This window comes from Somniosus microcephalus, chromosome 6 (assembly GCF_052327205.1).
Source record: "Somniosus microcephalus isolate GS21.2 chromosome 6, FLI_Smic_1.0, whole genome shotgun sequence".
In the NCBI taxonomy this organism is placed as follows: Eukaryota; Metazoa; Chordata; class Chondrichthyes; order Squaliformes; family Somniosidae; genus Somniosus; species Somniosus microcephalus.
In genome coordinates, this window is record NC_140992.1 from 31,648,933 (window position 1) to 31,667,546 (window position 18,614).

An 18,614-nucleotide genomic window follows, 5' to 3' on the forward strand; every position below is an offset into this window, starting at 1 on the left:
AGGTGAATAGTTGAGGCTCCAACACAAATCCCTATAGGACACCACTAGTCACATCCTGCCAATTAGAGTACCTACCCATTATGCCAACTCTCTGTCTCCTGCAGCTCAGAATAAAACATATCATCTGAAAACTGTAAAAAAGTCAGTTAAAATGTACTTTAAACATTACCATGTACTTGTAAAAAATCTGTAATAACATATTTAAACCTGAAATCATGCCATCAAGGTTGCTTGAAAATGTTTTCTGTACCTGTATGGCCAGGAACGGGACACGACAACAGATGTCTGAGCAATACTGTATCATCACTGGTTTCAACAACTAATCCTGAATAAACTAAAAGAGTCAACCCAATGAGCTTTTCTTACACCAAATGTTCCAATTAGTCCAAGGATTTAAAAAAAATTTTTTTACTAAACAAATGTCAAATTGAAATGATCCTTGCATTTAAACAAACAGCTTTAAATTAAAAAGCAGTTAACAGAAGGCAATTGCAACAATGATCGCCAATGATAGTATATATTACATAGAATATATAGCACAGACACAGGCCATTCGGACCAACCAGTCCATGCCAGCGTTTATGCTCCTCTCGAGCCTCCTCCCATCCTTCCTCATCTAACCCTCTATTCCCTTCTCCCTCATATGCTTATCTAGCTTCCCCTTAAATGCATCTATACTATTCGCCTCAAATACTCCCTGTGGTAGCGAGTTCCACATTCTCACCACTCTCTGGGTAAAGAAGTTTCTTCTGAATTCCCCATTTGATTTATTCGTGACCATCTTACATTGATGGCCTCTAGTTTTGTTTTTCCCCGCAAGTGGAAACACACTCTGTGTCTACTCTATCAAAACAGTTCATAATTTTAAAGATCTCTATTAGGTCACCCCTCAGCCGAGCCTGTTCATCCTTTCCTGATAGGAATAACCTCGCAGTTCTGGTATCACGCTTGTAAATCTTTTTTGCACCCTCTCCAGTGCCTCTATATCCTTTTTATAATATGGCGACCAGAATGTACAGTATTAGGATACACCTTCCCTCAAATACTTTTGCAATAAATACTGAAGTGATTTTGAATGTCTTTATTATAGCTACAAAATGATGAACATTTGCACAATGGTTAAAGTCCCATAAACAGAAATTATATTTGGATGATGCGAGTCACATAGATCAAGTCCAGCACATTAACTGCTCAGAGCCTTGGCTGCCACAGGTTCCTTTGTGGGGCTCGAGTAATCCCAAGGTCGTCTGTTTTCTGTATAGCCATATATTTTACGCAGTGCCACTCGTGCTGCCTCTTCTTCAGCTGACAGCACAGTTTCACCAGGTCCTTCTGCGATAAGCTGCTTATCACTGCAACAAGACATTGGACATCGGTTAGTACTAGCACTTCCAGGTCAGGACATCGCCATTTCCAGTATAAATGCATGACAGATGCCATTGCTGATTTAAAGCCAACTATAATTTGACAAATTGATGAGTTACTTGTCATATGAAACTTGAACAGTGCACGGTTCAGTGAGTAATAATTTCACAAACCATTCGACTTCATCTAGCCCAGTCAATCGGAAATAATCTAGCTGCTTAGGCAAGCTGAACTGGACCGTAAAATGAAAATTCATGCCTGGAAAGTTGAAAGTGTCCAAAGGGCATCTTAGTTTTGGATCAGACTTTTATTTGTGAAATAAATGACAATTCTAGAAATATTTAATACATGCATTTTTTTGAATCACCTAAGAGAACAGACTTTTCCTCTTCAACAGTAATTTGTTTTTTTAGGAGTTGATCACTTTACCCCCACTCTATTGTAAATTAATACAGCCACTGCAGCTCACTCTACCCAATGTCCTCTATCCGTTTTGGACACTTTCCTCACTCTCCATTAGTTAGCTCATTTCTCGGTTAATCATGCCATGTACCAGCCATGTTGTGGTTGTCACAGGCCAATCATCACAAGAAATCGCTGCACGAGTTCCTCAAGGCAGCATCCTCGGCCAAAAAACTTTTAGCTGCTTCATCAGCGATCTTCCTTATTAGAAGGTTCGGAGTTAAGCTGGTCACTGACTGATTCACAGTATTCAGCTCCATTCACAACTTCCCTGATAATGAAGCAGCCCGGGCCGGACTACTGCAGGGCCTAGACAGTATCGTGGCGTGGACAGACAAGTGGCAGGTACAACAACCAGCTCCCCAGATCTTCAACACCACCACCACTGGCGCACTTGTAACTACAGTATGTATCATCTACAAGTATGTATCATCTGAATTGCAGCAAGTCACCAAGCTTACATTGACAGCACCAGCTAGCCCTGAAAGGTCTACCACGGAGAAGGACAAGTAGTACATCATCCTGATTTGGGCATATATCACCGTTTCTTTATTGTTGCTGGGTCAAAAGCCTGGGATCCCCTATCTTATTCCAATACAGGAGTATCAACACAAGGACGGCAGTGGTTCAAGAAGGTGGCCCACCAACACCTTATCAGGGAACCAGGAATGGGCCAGGAATGTGACCTGGCCAGCAATGTCTACATCTGGAGAACAAATTAAAAAAACAAACCCTTTCCAGAACAGTGATGCTGTATAAAATTTAGACTCTGCAACGGCACAAAGTGACTTGTTCTTTTATTGTTGAGTAACTAATGTCTTGGGGGAAACAACCAACAGAGCTCATTTCTTCCCAGTCCATGGTCAGTGAATCAGCGTGTCACCGCCACCAGGTCAGCTCTCAAATACAGGAAACTTTGTGATATCCGGCACCGACGGGACCGAGCTGTTGCCGTCCCATCAAAACTGCCGGACAAACCAGCGCTAATGTTAAAACATACGGAGCTTTTGAGCTCCGTATCTAGCAACAAACCCTGTTGCTTAGCAACAGCTTCTAAACAGTCGGCCGTAGCTTGCAAGCGTCTCTGTAGCTAAGCAACAGCTTTAGCTAGACCTTGCAGAGCCTGACTGGTGGAAAAAAAAAAGCAACGAAAAGAAAAAAAACCTACTGAACTGACTCCTGAATTTTGCCGGTGGCTCGAGCATTCCGGACAGTTAACCTCCAGATAAACCAAAGTTTCCTGTACACGCGTAATGATTGTTATAAACATGAGCTTTGGCAGCTGGTCGTCTTTAACTGGAGCATTTCTTAAAAATAATGGTTCATCGCCCTCTCACCACGTGAATCAGCAACCCGGACATTCTCTCCCATCACATCTAATTGGCAAGCAAACCACCGCATGCTCCTTTTTCAAAGAAACAATTCCCCATAATCACCAATCAGCAGCCACTAAATCGTCCTTCCACTTAGCAACCCACAAATCCTGCCTCCAATCAACAAATCTTAAGTCTTGCCCCACCCCCCCACAATCCTTCTAATTCACTATTTTCAAGGCTCCTCTATTCTATGCCAGTCAACAATTTCCAAACTTCTCAGTAACTCTTCAGTGTACTAAAGTCAATGTTTTACAGTTTACAGTACATTTGCACTACTGGCAGGAAAGAACATACAGATGCTGCCTGACCTGCTGAGTATTTCCAGCATTTTCCGTTTTTATTTCAGATTTCCAGCATCCGCAGTACATTGCTTTTATATGAACATACAAAATTGAATACAAAGCATGAAGAATATAATCCCATAGATTTTTACAGCAGTTCTTTTAGGATTTGTTAGCCTTACAAAGGTTATAGTTCATAGCTGCTCCACAACATGTTGACCAACATTCAGCTTGTACCTGTATAATCCAACGAAATACACCGGGAGCACAGTGCTGGCTCCAGACTGCCTGGTCAGCCTGGGCTCAGGAAGAGACACCTTCCTCTTCTTCAGCTCTTCCAGCAACAGTCCCATGGGATTAACAAGAGGCCACATTTCAAACAGATCTTTGCCAATAAGTTGAGTAATTAGGAAGTCCTATAAGAGACCAATAAAATCAGAAAGTACATTTTACAGAGTCAGGTGCACTATCCTAAAGTAAAGGCAGTCCAGGAGCTGTTAATCGGTTGAATGATTTGTGGATGTTTAACAATAGAAAGCTAAGAGGAGATTTGATAGAGGTGTTTAAAATCATGAAGGGTTTAGATAGAGTAAATAAAGAGAAACTGGTTCCATTGGCTAAAGGGTTAATAACCAGAGGGCACAGATTTAAAGTGATTGGCAAAAGAACCAGAGGCGACATGAGGAAAAACATTTTTACACAACGAGTGGTTAGGATTTGGAATGCACGGCCCGATAGGGTGGTGGCTAGATTCAATAGCAGCCTTCAAAAACGAATTGGATAAATACTTGAAGGGATATGGGGAAAGAGCGGGGGAGTGAAACTGACAGTAATTTGTAATCTACAGAACAGCATAAAGGAGTTCATAAAGGTTATTGTTATACATTACAAATCAATAAAAAAACCTTTGGAAAATGATAATCAGAATGGAAAATACAGATCATCTTTTCCTTTGAGTGCAAGGTCACTTTTGTGCTTATGTACCACAAAGGATGTCAGTGCTGACAAAAGAATACTTTCACCTAGTGTCAGCACCAAGCATTTTCAGATTCAGGAGTCCAATGAGAAACTACTGACTATTGGGACTGGCTGGTGGTAGGGGGGGTTGCGGAGGTGGACTTTTTGGGACTAAGCTGGTTCACGATTGGGGTCCTCCATTGTAGGTCTGGTAATCCAATACCTGATCCAGACAGATATGCAGTACTTCAGGACACTATGATGATCGACCAGTTAGCCCAGGTCAGACCGAAGGGAATTCTTCCAATTCAGCTGTATACACAGGAAACTCTCGATTTACCGGCACCTAAATAACCGGAAATCTCTGTTAACCGGCAAAATTCAGGAGTAGGTTCAGGTAAGTTTTACTTCATATTAGTGGCCATTCCTGGATCTGTGGCCGGGTTCCTGCACCTGTTGCTAAGCAACAGGGACGCTTGGATCTTGTGGCCGGAGTTCCTGGATTTGTTGCTGTGTACGGAGCTCTCGTACCTTTTACTATACCTCTCTGTAATCCGGACTTTTTGATAAACCGGCACCACGCCGGTCCCATTGGTGCCGGATTTAAAAAAAGTTTCCTGTAAATGAAAGCCAAAGCCCTAATGAATAGGGTGATCTTAGCTGGAGAAGCAACAGGAAGCTTAACAGTCCTCTGTGCTGGTAAACTGCAAGGTTTTAAGCTGGTTAATTGAGCCTACATACATGCTAGGTCTGTAGGGTCAAGCATGAAGCAGCTTTGCTTTACACAGATGTTAAGAAATTGTACTCTAAATCCAGGGCCAAGCCAGGCCCAAACTCAAAATTTATACAACCCTATTTTTGGGACTAGGGACAGGGTCACTGGCAAGGCTTAGAAGCTAAGCAGAGCCAGGCCTGGTTAGTACCTGGAGGAGTGACCATCAGGGAAGACCAGGTGCAGAAGGTCATGGAAGGAGCCCCGAGGAGGGGCGGTTGGTGAGAAGGTCACAGAAGGAGCCCCGGGAGGGGTGGCTGGTGAGCAGGCCCGGGCGTTGGGCTGAAGATTGTCGGAATGGTGGAAATGGAATGGCGGCGCGCACAGACGCAGCGGCTTTGCTTCTCCCAGGATGGTGCTATTTACGGTTAATGTTATTTGTACTGGACTCATGGGAGCTTGCAAGATCACATTTCGTTGTTCATGTACTTGTGCATTGTACAATGACAATAAAGTTGAATTATTATTATTATTAGCACTGGTTTGAAGTAAAAGCACTTTGCATTGACTGGACAGTTGTAGTATAAATGCAACACGAGACTGCCCAAATTCATTTTACTCAAGACTCTTCTAGCTGACAAAGGAGATTTTAGCTCCTTCATTTTGGGCTGAATTTGAAATTCAGGTAATGCCATCTGAGTTTACCACGCAGTCCTCCTAGAATAGAGGCATTATTTATTTTCAAATTCTGCCCATTTTCTCCCCTCTCCAAAGCATTGGAATATGGTTGTTCGGTCCCCTCCAGTACTTTGACCGTAACTAGTACTCATATAGCTGGGACTTTCACTTTGAGTGGGGTGCATTTTAAGGAGATGAAACGACTCGAGTGAAATGAGTTTGCAGTAGTCCCAGTCCTGTTCCAGCAGGCAGCAGCGTAAAACTTTCCACAATTTAGCAACCTCAGAGAAGCCATCAGGTTGGCTGATGTAGGAAGTGCTACTGAGTTTTGGGGTTTAAGCACATTGTTGGGGCAAAAATAGAGGGAGTTTTACTCTGCATCTGGGTTTGCTGTACCTGCTGCGGAGCAAATTTAATGCTAGATGATAGATGTAGAAAAAATATTTCATTCCCCATCACTGACGTCTCTCACCTCGCGAAGCACAAACATTCACCAAAAGGTATAAACTAAAGGCCTGGGAAGCTAAAAGTTCAACCAGCATCGATCATCTCTTGGCAAATTTCAAACACACAGGGTTCCATTGTCCAGTTCTTTGGCTTCATGTATAAATGCGTTTTCTCTGTGGTACCAGCAATTCTGTTCCAACAATCTTCATTAAAAAGTCCCCTCCAATCACTCGATATACCACTGGGTATTTTGTTTTTTAAGTCCTTCTGGTCTCTTCACTTTTTGTGCAGTCTGACTCTATAACAAGAGCCCCATGCTATAGAATTCCCGACATAAATCCCTCTCCCTACCATCTCCCTCTCCTGCTTTAAAGCCCAACTTAAAACCTACCTCTTTGACCATGTTTTTGGTTACCCCTTCTAATATCTCTTTTTTTCCTCATAGAATCACACAGCACAGAAGGCGGCCATTCGGCCCATCGTGTCTGTGCTGGTTCTTTGAAAGAGCTATCCAATTAGTCCCAGTCCCCTGCTCTTTCCCCATAGCCCTGCATTTTTTCCTTTTCAAGTATGTATCTAATTCCCTTTTGAAAGTTACTACTGAATCTCCTGCCACCACCTTTCAGGCAGTGTATTCCAAATCACAACAACTTACGGCTTTAAAAAAATGGTTTCCTCACCTTCCCTCTGGTTCTTTTGCCAATTACCTTATCAATGATTTAGATTTGAATGTAGGGGGTATGTTTAAGAAGTTTGCAGATGATACTAAAATCGGCTGTGTGGTTAATAATGAAGAAGAAAGCTGTAGAATGCAGGAAGATATAAGATATCAATGAACTGGTCAGGCGGGCAGAACAGTGGCAAATGGAATTCAATCTGGAGAAGTGTGAGGTAATGCACTGGGGAGGGCCAACAAGGAAAGGGAATACACATTAAATGGTAGGACACTGAGTAGTGTAGAGGAACAAAGGGACCTTGGAGTGCATGTCCACAGATCCCTGAAGGTAGCAGGCCAAGTAGATAAGGTGGTTAAGAAGGCATACAGAATACTTGTATTCTATGCCTCGGCTAATAAAGGCAAGAGCAGTAAGGTTATGCTTGAACTGTATAAAACACTAGTTAGGCCTCAGCTAGAGTACTGTGTGCAGTTCTGGTCACCACATTACAGGAAAGATGTGGTTGCACTAGAGAGGGTACAGAGGAGATTTACAAGGATGTTGCCGGGAGTAGAGAATCTTAGCTATGAGGAAAGACTGGATAGGCTGGGTTTGTTTTCCTTGGAACAGAGGAGGCTGAGGGGGAGACCTTATTGAGGTGTATAAATTATGAGGGGCATAGATAGAGCGGATAGGAAGGATCTATTTCCCTTAGCAGAGGGGTCAACAACCAAGGGGCACAGATTTAAAGTAATCGGTAGGTGGTTTCGAGGAGATTTGAGGGGAAATTTCTTCACCCAGAGGGTTGTGGGGGTCTGGAACTCACTGTCTGATAGGGTGGTAGAGGCAGAAAATCTCACCACATTTAAAAAGTGCTTGGATGTGTACTTGGGATGCTGTAACGTGCAGGGCTACGGACCAAGAGCTGGAAAGTGGGATTAGGCTGGATAGCTCTTTGTCGGCCGGCACGGACACGATGGGCCGAAATGGCCTCCTTCAGTGCTGTAACTTTCTATTATTCTATGAAATCTGTGCCCTCTCTGGTTACCAACCCTCCTACCCGTCTCGTCACCCATTTTTGTTGGATTATGCTTCTGTAAAGAGCCTTGGGACATTTTTCTACATTAGTGGCGCTATATAAATTATATAAATGCAAGTTGTTGTTCGAGAGATCGAGTAGAATGGGCCGATACTCTCTGTTGTTTAGAAGAATGAGAGGAGATCTCATTGAAACATATAGGCCTGTATTTTCCGACCCCCATGGGTGTGTACACACCCGTAGGGGCCTCGGTGTATCACGAGGTATTCACACCAATTAGATTAATTAATTCAGATGTAGTCCGTGGCCAGGGTCAGGATGGTGTGACTAGAAGTGAGGCAGGTACGGGGATCCAGGAGGTAGTGTTGGAGGAGCCGCAGCCCTTGCACTTGTCCAACAGGTTCGAGGCTCTTACTCCCTGTGAGGATGGGAACAGGGACTGCGGGGAGGATGAGCAACCTGGCCACAGCACCGTGGAGCGGGGGGCCATTCAAGTGGGGGGAGTTAAAAGAAATGTTGCAGTGGTAGGGGATACTATCGTTAGGGGGATAGATAGAGTTCTTTGCAGCCAAGAGCGAGAGTCCCGAAGGCTGTGTTGCCTGCCCGGTGTCAGGGTTAAGGACATCTCCTCTGGACTGGAGAGAAACTTGGAGTGGGAGGGGGAGGATCCAGTTGTCGTGGTCCATGTTGGTACCAACGACATAGATAGGACAAGGAAGGAGGTTCTGCTGAGGGAGTTTGAGCAGCTAGGGGCCAAATTAAAAAGCAGAACCACAAGGGTAATAATTATTACCTGAGCCACGAGCGAATTTGGCTAGGACAAATAAAATTAGAGAGTTAAATGCGTGGCTCAAAGACTGGTGTGGGAGAAATGGGTTTTGCTTCCTGGGACACTGGCACCAGTACTGGGGCAGGAGGGAGCTGTTCCGTTGGGACGGGCTTCACTTGGCCAGTGCCGGGACTAGAGTCCTGGCGGATCATATAACTAGGGCTGTAGAGAGGGCTTTAAACTAACTAGTGGGGGGGGGGGGGGGGGTTCCTAGAGAGCAAATAATAAAAATGACAACAGAGAAGGTCATAGACTTAGGTAGCAGTGGGGAAATTAAAAACCAGAGCGTGTCAGGAAGGGGCAGAAGGTATGGAGTAAAAGGTAAAGTAATAAAAAGGGCAAAAGCAGGAACTAAGTGTCACAAAACATCTTTGAAAGTTCTCTATCTGAATGCACGTAGCATTCGTAACAAAATAGACGAGTTAATGGCACAAATAACTACATATGGGTATGATCTTGTGGCCATTACAGAAACATGGCTGCAGGGTGACAATGCCTGGGAATTAAACATACCAGGTTATTTAACGATCAGGAAGGACAGGCAGGAAGGAAGGGGAGGTGGGGTGGCTATGTTAATAAAGGAAGGAATCACTGTAATACAGAGAAATGATATTGGGTCAAAAGATCAGGATAATGAAACAGTTTGGGTGGAGGTAAGGAATAATAAGGGGGAAAAAACACTAGTGGGCGTAGTCTATAGGCCTCCGAACAGTGGCAACTCTGTTGGACGGAGTATCAATCAGGAAATAGTTGAGGCTTGTAATAAGGGAACATCTATAATTATGGGGGATTTTAACTATCATATTAATTGGACAAATCAAATTGGGCAGGGCTGCCTTGAGGATGAGTTCATTGAGTGTATTAGGGATGGGTTTCTTGAGCAGTATGTAACTGAACCGACCAGGGGGCAAGCAACCTTAGATCTGGTCCTGTGTAACGAGACAGGATTAATTAAAAATGTCCTAGTAAAGGATCCCCTTGGAATGAGTGACCATAACATGGTTGAATTCCATATTCAATTAGAGGGTGAGAAGGTTGGATCTCAAACAAGCGTGCTAAGCTTGAATAAAGGAGACTATGAAGGTATGAGAGCGGAATTGAGTAGAGTGGATTGGGAAAATAGATTAAAGGGTAAGACGATACATGATCAGTGGTGTACATTTAAGGAGTTATTTTACAACTTCCAAAAAAAATATATTCCACTGAGAAGGGTGTAAAAGAAAAGACAGCCATCCGTGGCTAAGTAAAGAAATTAAGGATAGTATTCGACTAAAAACAAGGGCATATAAGGTAGCCAAATCTAGTGGGAGTAGGGTTGCAAAGGGGTGGAAAGTTTCCGGGAAATTTCCGGAAATTTTCCTCGGGAAGTTTAGCTTGGGAATTTCGCCCAAAAAAGCACATGCTAGCATAATATTGTTTTTTTTGTATTTCTTTTTTTTCCCCCCACAGGTCCTCTCTTAAAATTACTAACAGAGATGGAATCTTAATTATTAAGGAATTTCTTAATCAATATATATTTATCTTCTTACTTGGCTTGTTTTAATAATTACAAGTTTTGTGTGTGACTGTGAACAAATGTGTCCTGATTGGTTGGATGAGTGGATGAGCGATTAGCTCCCTCCATTTGTAATATTTGCATATCGAATTGTGATTGGCCTGCAGGCATCTGTAAGACTGCTATAGTTTTTTTAAGATCCAGGTTAGGGGTCCTGAGGGAAGTCATTTTGTTTTCTGCTGATGTTGTGATGATGCAGTAAGTAAATCAGACTTTATACCAAATAAACCAGTTACTTGTTGAACTCTGTTGTCCTTCAATTTAAAATATACAAAATAATACACTATTGGTGATGTAGCGTCGTGTGTGTACAGGTCATGCTTCCATCACATGGAGCATCAGCAAAAATGTACTCACCCTGTTGCAATCGTGCTGATCGACCGCAGTGCGACACAGAGATGAATGCCCTTTATTTCTCTGCATAGAACAATGCCACGTTTACCGTCGGATGTGTGGAAGGATTTTACCCCAGGCATTAAAGATGGAAAGACTGTGTACATGTGCAAACACTGTAGAAAGCCATATGTAAAGAATGCCACAAAGATGCAGCAGCATTTATCCAAATGCAACAACTTCACTCAAAGCTCACAGCAGTCAGCCCAGAGTTCCTCTGCTTCCATTCAAGAAGATGATGGTTCTCATTCAGCATCAGGCTCCTTATCATCAGCAACTCCTGGCCCACTTGGAAGGTTCTTTGATACAATGGATAACCATAGCCAGAAGAATGCAGATGAGTGCCTTGCTCGAGCTGTATATGCAACAGGCTCACCCCTCATGCTCACAGCCAATGTGTACTGGAAGAGATTTTTCAATGTTATTCGCCCTGCATACTGTCCTCCCACCAGACGTGCTTTGTCTACTTATTTGCTGGAGGCTGAGTATAACAGAGTCCAAGGAAAGCTCAAAGAAATGATAGCGATGGCAGGCTGTGTTGCAGTTATCTCAGATGGGTGGTCAAATGTACGAGGGGAGGGCATCATAAACTACATCGTCTCCACTCCTCTCCCAGTGTTCTTCAAGAGCACAGGCACGAAGGACAACAGACACACAGGCACATACATTGCTGATGAGCTGAAAGCGGTCATCAACGATCTTGGATCACAAAAGGTCTTTGCAGTAGTTACTGACAATGCTGCGAATATGAAGGCTGCTTGGGCTCAAGTGGAGGAGGCCTACCCTCATATTACGTCTATTGGGTGCGCAGCTCATGGGCTTAACCTGCTCCTCAAGGACATCATGGGTTTGAGAACCATGGAAGCACTGTACAAGAGAGCCAAGCAAGTTGTTAAGTATGTCAGGGGAAAACAGGTAGTTGCAGCAACCTACAACTCCAAGCAAATGACAAAGAACAAGAACACCACACTGAAGCTGCCCAACAACACTAGATGGGGTGGTGTTGTCATAATGTACAACAGCCTTCTGGAGGGTAAGGAGTCGCTGCAAGAAATGACAATATCCCAGTCTGGGGATATGGAAACCACCATCAAGAAAATACTGCTGGATGATGTGTTTTGGGAGAGAGTGGTTAGCAGCCTTAAACTACTCTCACCAGTAGCATCTGCAATTGCTCAGATTGAAGGAGATGACGCTGTCTTGTCAGATGTTCTCAGGCTTTTTACTGATTTAAAAGAACAAATCAGCATTGCCCTACCCACATCCCTGCTGCTCAAAGCAGAGGAGAAGGCAATTGTTCAATTCATACAGACGCGTCAAGAATTTTGTGTCAAGCCGATTCATGCTGCAGCATACATGCTGGACCCAAAGCATGTTGGGAGACCAATACTTTCTGGAGAACAGATCAACAGCGCTTACAGTGTGATTTCTACCCTCTCACACCATCTCAATCTGGATGTGGGCAAAGTCCTGGGAAGTCTGGCAAAGTTCTCTACCAAGCAAGGTCTTTGGAATGGGGATGGGATATGGGAATCATGCAAGCATATCAGTGCACATACCTGGTGGAAGGGACTTTGTGCATCTGAGGCCGTGTCACCTATTGCATCGGTGATACTCCAAATCCCACCTTCATCAGCGGCCTCTGAATGAAACTGGTCACTTTTTGGGAATACGCATACAAAGGTGCGCAACAGGCTGACTAACAAGAGAGTGGAGAAACTGGTGGCTATCCGGGCGAACCTACAACTTATTGAGCCAGATTCAGAAGTGTCCACCACACAGCTAGACACTGACACAGAGGAGGAAATGGACACGTCAGAGCCAGAGAATCAGGAGGAGCAATGAGGAGTAGAAGACTCAGAAGACTCAAAGGGACAAAATAAGGACAAATTACAGGCTAAATAAGCTGACGCTCTTTTTATCTTATTTTAGATGGGTCTTTTTTGTGGGGGTTCAATAAAGTTCAAAATTATAACCTAAATAAAGTTTTGAAAGCCTGTTTTTATTTGTATGGAACAGTATGTCTATTTTGACGACAAAGATAATATAAGGGTCAGAGACAAAAACCATCAGTGTGCAAAAAAACTCAAAATTCCCATAAATTCCCTAAATTCCCGAAAATTCCCATGGAAAGTTTCCTCTTTTAAAAATTCCCAGAATTTTGCAACCCTAAGTGGGAGGATAGAGGATTGGGAAAACTTTAAAAGACAGCAAAAAATAACAAAAAGATTGATTAAGAAAGGGAAGATAGATTATGAAAGTAAATTAGCAAAAAATATAAAAACAGATAGTAAGAGTTTTTATAGTTATATAAAAAGAAAAAGGGTGGCTAAAGTAAATGTTGGTCCCTTAGAGGATGAGACCGGGAAATTAATGGTGGGAAATATGGAGATGGCAAAAACACTGAATGAATATTTTATATCAGTCTTTACAGTAGAAGACACTAAGAATATCCCAACACTGGACAAACAGGGGGCTAAAGGGGGGGGGGGAGGAGCTAAACACGATCAAAATCACTAAGGAAGTGGTACTCGGTAAAATAATGGGACTCAAGGCGGATAAATCACCTGGACCTGATGGCTTACATCCTAGGGTCTTGAGGGAAGTGGCGGTAGGGATTGTGGATGCATTGGACTCGGCAAAGGTCCCGGCAGACTGGAAAACTGCTAATGTAACACCCTTATTTAAAAAGGGCAGTAGACAGAAGGCTGGAAACTATAGACCGGTTAGCCTAACATCTGTGGTAGGTAAAATTTTGGAGTCCATTATTAAGGAGACAGTAACAGGACATTTGGATAATCATAATTTAATAGGACAAAGTCAGCATGGTTTTATGAAGGGGAAGTCATGTTTGACAAATTTGCTGGAGTTCTTTGAGGAAGTAACATATAGGGTGGATAAAGGGGAACCAGTGGACGTAGTGTATTTAGACTTCCAAAAGGCATCTGACAAGGTGCCACACAAAAGATTATTGCTTAAGATAAAAAATCACGGGATTGGGGGTAATATTCTGGCATGGATAGAGGATTGGCTATCTAACAGAAGGCAGAGAGTTGGGATAAATGGTTCATTCTCAGACTGGCAATCAGTAACTAGTGGTGTTCCGCAGGGGTCAGTGCTGGGTCCCCAACTCTTTACAATCTATATTAACGATTTGGAGGAGGGGACTGAGTGTAACATATCAAAGTTTGCAGATGATACTAAGATGGGAGGGAAAGTAGTGAGTGAGGAGGACATAAAAAACCTGCAAGGGGACATAGACAGGCTAAGTAAGTGGGCAGAGATTTGGCAGATGGAATACAATACTGGAAAGTGTGAGGTTATGCACTTTGGCAGGAAAAATCGTAGAGCAAGTTATTATCTTAATGGCAAGAAACTGGAAAGTACTGAAGTACAAAGGGATCTGGGGGTCCTGGTGCACAAAACTCAAAAGGTTAGTATGCAGGTGCAGCAAGTGATTAAGAAGGCCAATGGAATGTTAGCTTTCATTGCTAGGGGCATAGAATATAAAAATAGGGAGGTATTGCTTCAGTTGTACAAGGTATTGGTGAGACCGCACCTGGAATACTGCGTACAGTTTTGGTGTCCATACTTAAGAAAGGACATACTTGCTCTCGAGTCAGTACAAAGAAGGTTCACTCGGTTAATCCCGGGGATGAGGGGATGGACTCTACTCATTGGAGTTCAGAAGAATGAGAGGCGATCTTATTGAAACATATAAGATTGTGAAGGGGTTGGATCGGGTGGATGCGGGGAGGATGTTCCCGATGATGGGTGAAACTAGAACTAGGGGGCATAGTCTTAGAATAAGGGGCTGCTCTTTCAAAACTGAGATGAGGAGGAACTACTTCACTCAGCGGGTGGTAGGTCCATGGAATATGCTGCCCCAAAAAGCTGTAGAAGCTACATAAATTTAAAACAGAAATAGACAGTTTCCTAGAAGTAAAGGGAATTAAGGGTTACGGGGAGCGGGCAGGAATTTGGACACGAGTCTAGGTTCGGATCGGTCATGGCCCTGTGGGTAGCGGAGCGGGCCCAGGGGCCGTGTAGCCTGATCCTGCTCCTATTTCGTGTGTCTAATTCTGTTAGATTCAGGAGATGGTTCTGTGATAGTGGATTGGCGGTTAGGATCAGATCAGCCATGATCTTATTGAATGGCGGAGCAGGCTTGAGGGGCCAATTGGCCTACTCCTGCTCCTATTTCTTATGTTCTTATGTACGGAGCCAGCAGGTAAGTTCGTAGATTTTTCCAGATCGGAGGCATCCGCACGCAGGAAGCCTCCGATCGGAAAATCCGGGCCATTACATTCTGAGGGGGATTGACGGGGTAGATGCCAAGGGGTTGTTTCCCCTGGCTGGAGAGTCTAGAACTAGGGGGCATAGTCTCAGGATAAGAGGTAGGCCATTCAAGACTGAGATGAGGAGGAATTTCTTCACTCAGAGGGTTGTGAATCTTTGGAATTCTCTACCCATAAGGCTGTGGATGAGGAGTTGTTGAGTATATTCAAGGCTGAGATCGATAAAATTTTTGGACTCTAGAGGAAATCAAGGGATATGGGGATTGGGCAGGAAAGTGGAGTTGAGGTTGAAGATCAGCCATGATCTTACTGAATGGTGGAACAGGCTCGAGGGGCCGTTTGGGCTAATCCTGCCCCTAATTCTTATGTTACTCACAGAACCTGTAAATCTGCTTGAAACTCAGGCAATTGTTACTGTACCCAATGTAGTCTTTTGTTACTATTTACATGCGCAATGTACTCCACACCCCCCCCCCCCCCATTACTGCCCCAGTATCTTACCTGGATAAATAAGCTGGCTCGTTCAGGTCCACTGCTCTCGAGCAAAGCTCCAACAAGAGCAAATAACGTCTTTTGTAAAACCTCCTGTGGCACTGGGAACTCTGCACTTAGTATCAAGTCTTCCACAGCCAAATTCCTGGCAACATGGCACACAATCTGCGAGCTTGTGATGTGACTAGTAAGTGCCTTAACACCGTCGACAGGCAGGTTTGGATAGGCACGACTGAAACAGTCTTGGAGGTAAGCATCCGTAAACATTGAGCCTTTCTCAAATAACTCCTGATTGTCTTTGAGATTTAACGTGATGTTCTCTTTGTTCAGTCCAAGTTCCCGCCGGCGTGCTTCCTCAAATGTAATGTAACAGGGATTAATGAATGCTATTTTGAGAAGATCCAGGTTGAAGGTTTCATGAAGACGTTGACCAAAGGCCTCTACTTCAGCATGATAGTCCCAGTTTGGCTGTTGCGATCTAACAATCCAACAAAGATTTTAAATTCAGCTCAAAACATGAATCATTGTTCCCTATTAAAGACCAACTATATTTGGACGATACTTTTATTACAAGCATATATTTATTTCAAATACTGTACTCCTACAACATATCTCGAATCCAGTCTCAAGACTTTTGGCAATTCCACTCTGTACTGTCTGTTAGATGAATGACATGACTCAGGTGTCTCATCTGCCAATTTTCCTTCCTTCTCTGTGGGAAATCACGAGCCTCTATTTGATGCTTACACTCCCTCAAACAAACCAAGATCAAGATCAAGATCAAGAGAATCACATCTTACCACTCCATGGCACAATACATCAATTGGCTGCATTAGTGGGTCACCAGTGTTCAGAAATATCTATGAGACAACCAAGTCTCTGAGGGGCATCTGATATTCTCTTACTCAGTGACCGTGACAGCTTAATAGGACAATCACAGAACTACGAGTATAGAATATACTATAATACAGCAGTTAACATTCTTAGCCACAGAAGTATTGTACAAATTTGTATGATATATTTGTATAATATAGATTAAGATCTTGATTACAGAATATATCATCTATAATGCCAAACTATTGACAGCATATTATATTGTGATTGTAATCTACTGTGTTCCACAGCCAAAGCATCTCTAGAAATAGCTTCTACTCCCCCCCCCCCTCCCACCCCATCACTTTGGGAGGTCCCAAAGAATCCAGGCTTGGCCCCCTCATCGTCCTCATCTACATACTATCCCTTGGTAACATCATTCACAGACATGGGGTCAGCTTCCACACATACACTGGCAACACCCAGCTCTAGCTCTGCACCACATCTCTCGATGCCTTCACTGCCTCTGCACTGTCCCACTGCTTGTCTGACATCCAGTCTTGGATGAATCACAGTTCCTCTAGCTAAAAACTGGCAAGACCACAAACATAATCTTCAGTCCCCACCATCAGCTTTGTACCCTTGTCAATGACACAGTCCTCCTCCCTGTCTCAGGTTGAACCAAAATGTTTGCAACCTCTGTGCCCGATTCAAGCCTAAGCTGAGCTCCTGCCCATTACTTTCCCCTCTGTAACATCACCCGCCTTCCTCAGTAACCATCAATAAACATGCTTTGGTCACCTCCAGATCCAACTATTCCAATGCTCTCCTGATCAGCATCCTATCCACCCTAAACTTCAGCTCATCAAAACTCTGGTGTCCGTAGCCTGCTGCACTAAGTCCTGCTCATCCATCACCCCTGTCCTCACTGACCTACATTGGTTCCTGGCCATCCATCTTCACCAATTTAAAATGATCATCCCACCTTATCTCTGTAACCTCCTCCAGTGCTACAGTGTGCTGAAGTCCCCATTCCACTGACTCCAGCCTCTTCGACATTCCTCCAACCTCTGCTCCTCACCACTGGCAGCCAGTCTTTCAGTTGCCGAGGCCCCATGGTCTGGAATTCCCTCACTAACCCTCTGCCTTTCCACCTTTAATGCCCTCTTCAAACCCATCTCTCTAACCAAACGTTTAATCACCCCTCCTAAAATCTCCTCCTTTGGCTTGACCACTTTTTTCCCTTATACCTCTGTAAAGCACTGTGGGACATTTAAGACTTGGATTTATATAGCACCTTTCACGACCACCAGACGTCCCAAAGCGCTTTACAGCCAATGAAGTACTTTTGAAGTGTAGTCACTGTTGTAATATAGGAAACGTGGCAGCCAATTTGCACACAGCAAGTTCCCACAGATAATGTTTTAGTGATGTTGATTGGGGGATAAATATTGACCAGGACACCAGGGATAACTCACCTGCTCTTCTTTAAAATAGTGTCATGGGATCTTTTACATCCACCCGAGGGCAGATGAGGCCTCAGTTTAACGTCTCATCCGAAAGACGGCACCTCTGACAGTGCAGCACTCCCTCAAGCACTGCCCTGGAGAGTCAGCCTAGATTTTTGTGCTCAAGTCTCTGGAGTGGGACTATGAACCCACAACCTTCTGACTCAGAGGCAAGAGTGTTACTGAGCCACTGGCTGACACAACTACGTGAAAGGCTCTATATAAATGCAAGTTGCCGTACAATATGTAAATAGTACAATATATCAAAGTGCATAAGAGCACAGGTAAATCCATATTTATTCATGGAGGGCATCTCAATCCATTCACTTGGATAACCAAGGAGCTGAGGCCTGGTGCGCGCACATTCGATACACACCGGGGTTTGGGCGGTGGAGGTCCTTCTAGTTTCTTCTTTCTTTCCATTAGTAACATGTAGGACTTCATCCATCTTTTTTTCTCCCTAGTTTGGGTGAATAGGATGGTCTGGCTGAGAGGAAGCCTTTGTCTGAAAGGATTAAGAACGCTTCGGAACAGCACCAGCGAAGCCATGATATAGCCCAGCCCCAGACTGCGCCTGCGCCCTGTGAATCCTCGGCGGCTCACCCCTCAGACTGCGCCTGCGCCTTGTGAATCCCCGGCGACTCCCCCTTCAGACTGCGCCTGCGCCCTGTGAATCCTCGGCGACACCCCACTCAGACTGCGCCTGCGCCCTGTGAATCCTCGGTGACCGTTCCTCAGACTGCGCCTGCGCCC

At 44.0% G+C, this 18,614-nt stretch overlaps 1 protein-coding gene across 1 annotated transcript; it reads right to left on the reverse strand.

Annotated features, from left to right (window-relative positions):
- Nucleotides 1-1,066: 1,066 nt before the first annotated feature.
- On the reverse strand, nt 1,067-18,463 carry mrpl44 (mitochondrial ribosomal protein L44). Its single transcript, XM_085989959.1, has 4 exons — nt 18,238-18,463; nt 15,550-16,018; nt 3,722-3,900; nt 1,067-1,352 (listed from the first exon to the last, which is right to left on the reverse strand). Exons 1-4 carry the CDS (start codon nt 18,408-18,410, stop codon nt 1,184-1,186), a joined length of 990 nt encoding a protein of 329 aa, XP_085846085.1. The 5' UTR covers nt 18,411-18,463; the 3' UTR covers nt 1,067-1,183.
- Nucleotides 18,464-18,614: the final 151 nt, after the last annotated feature.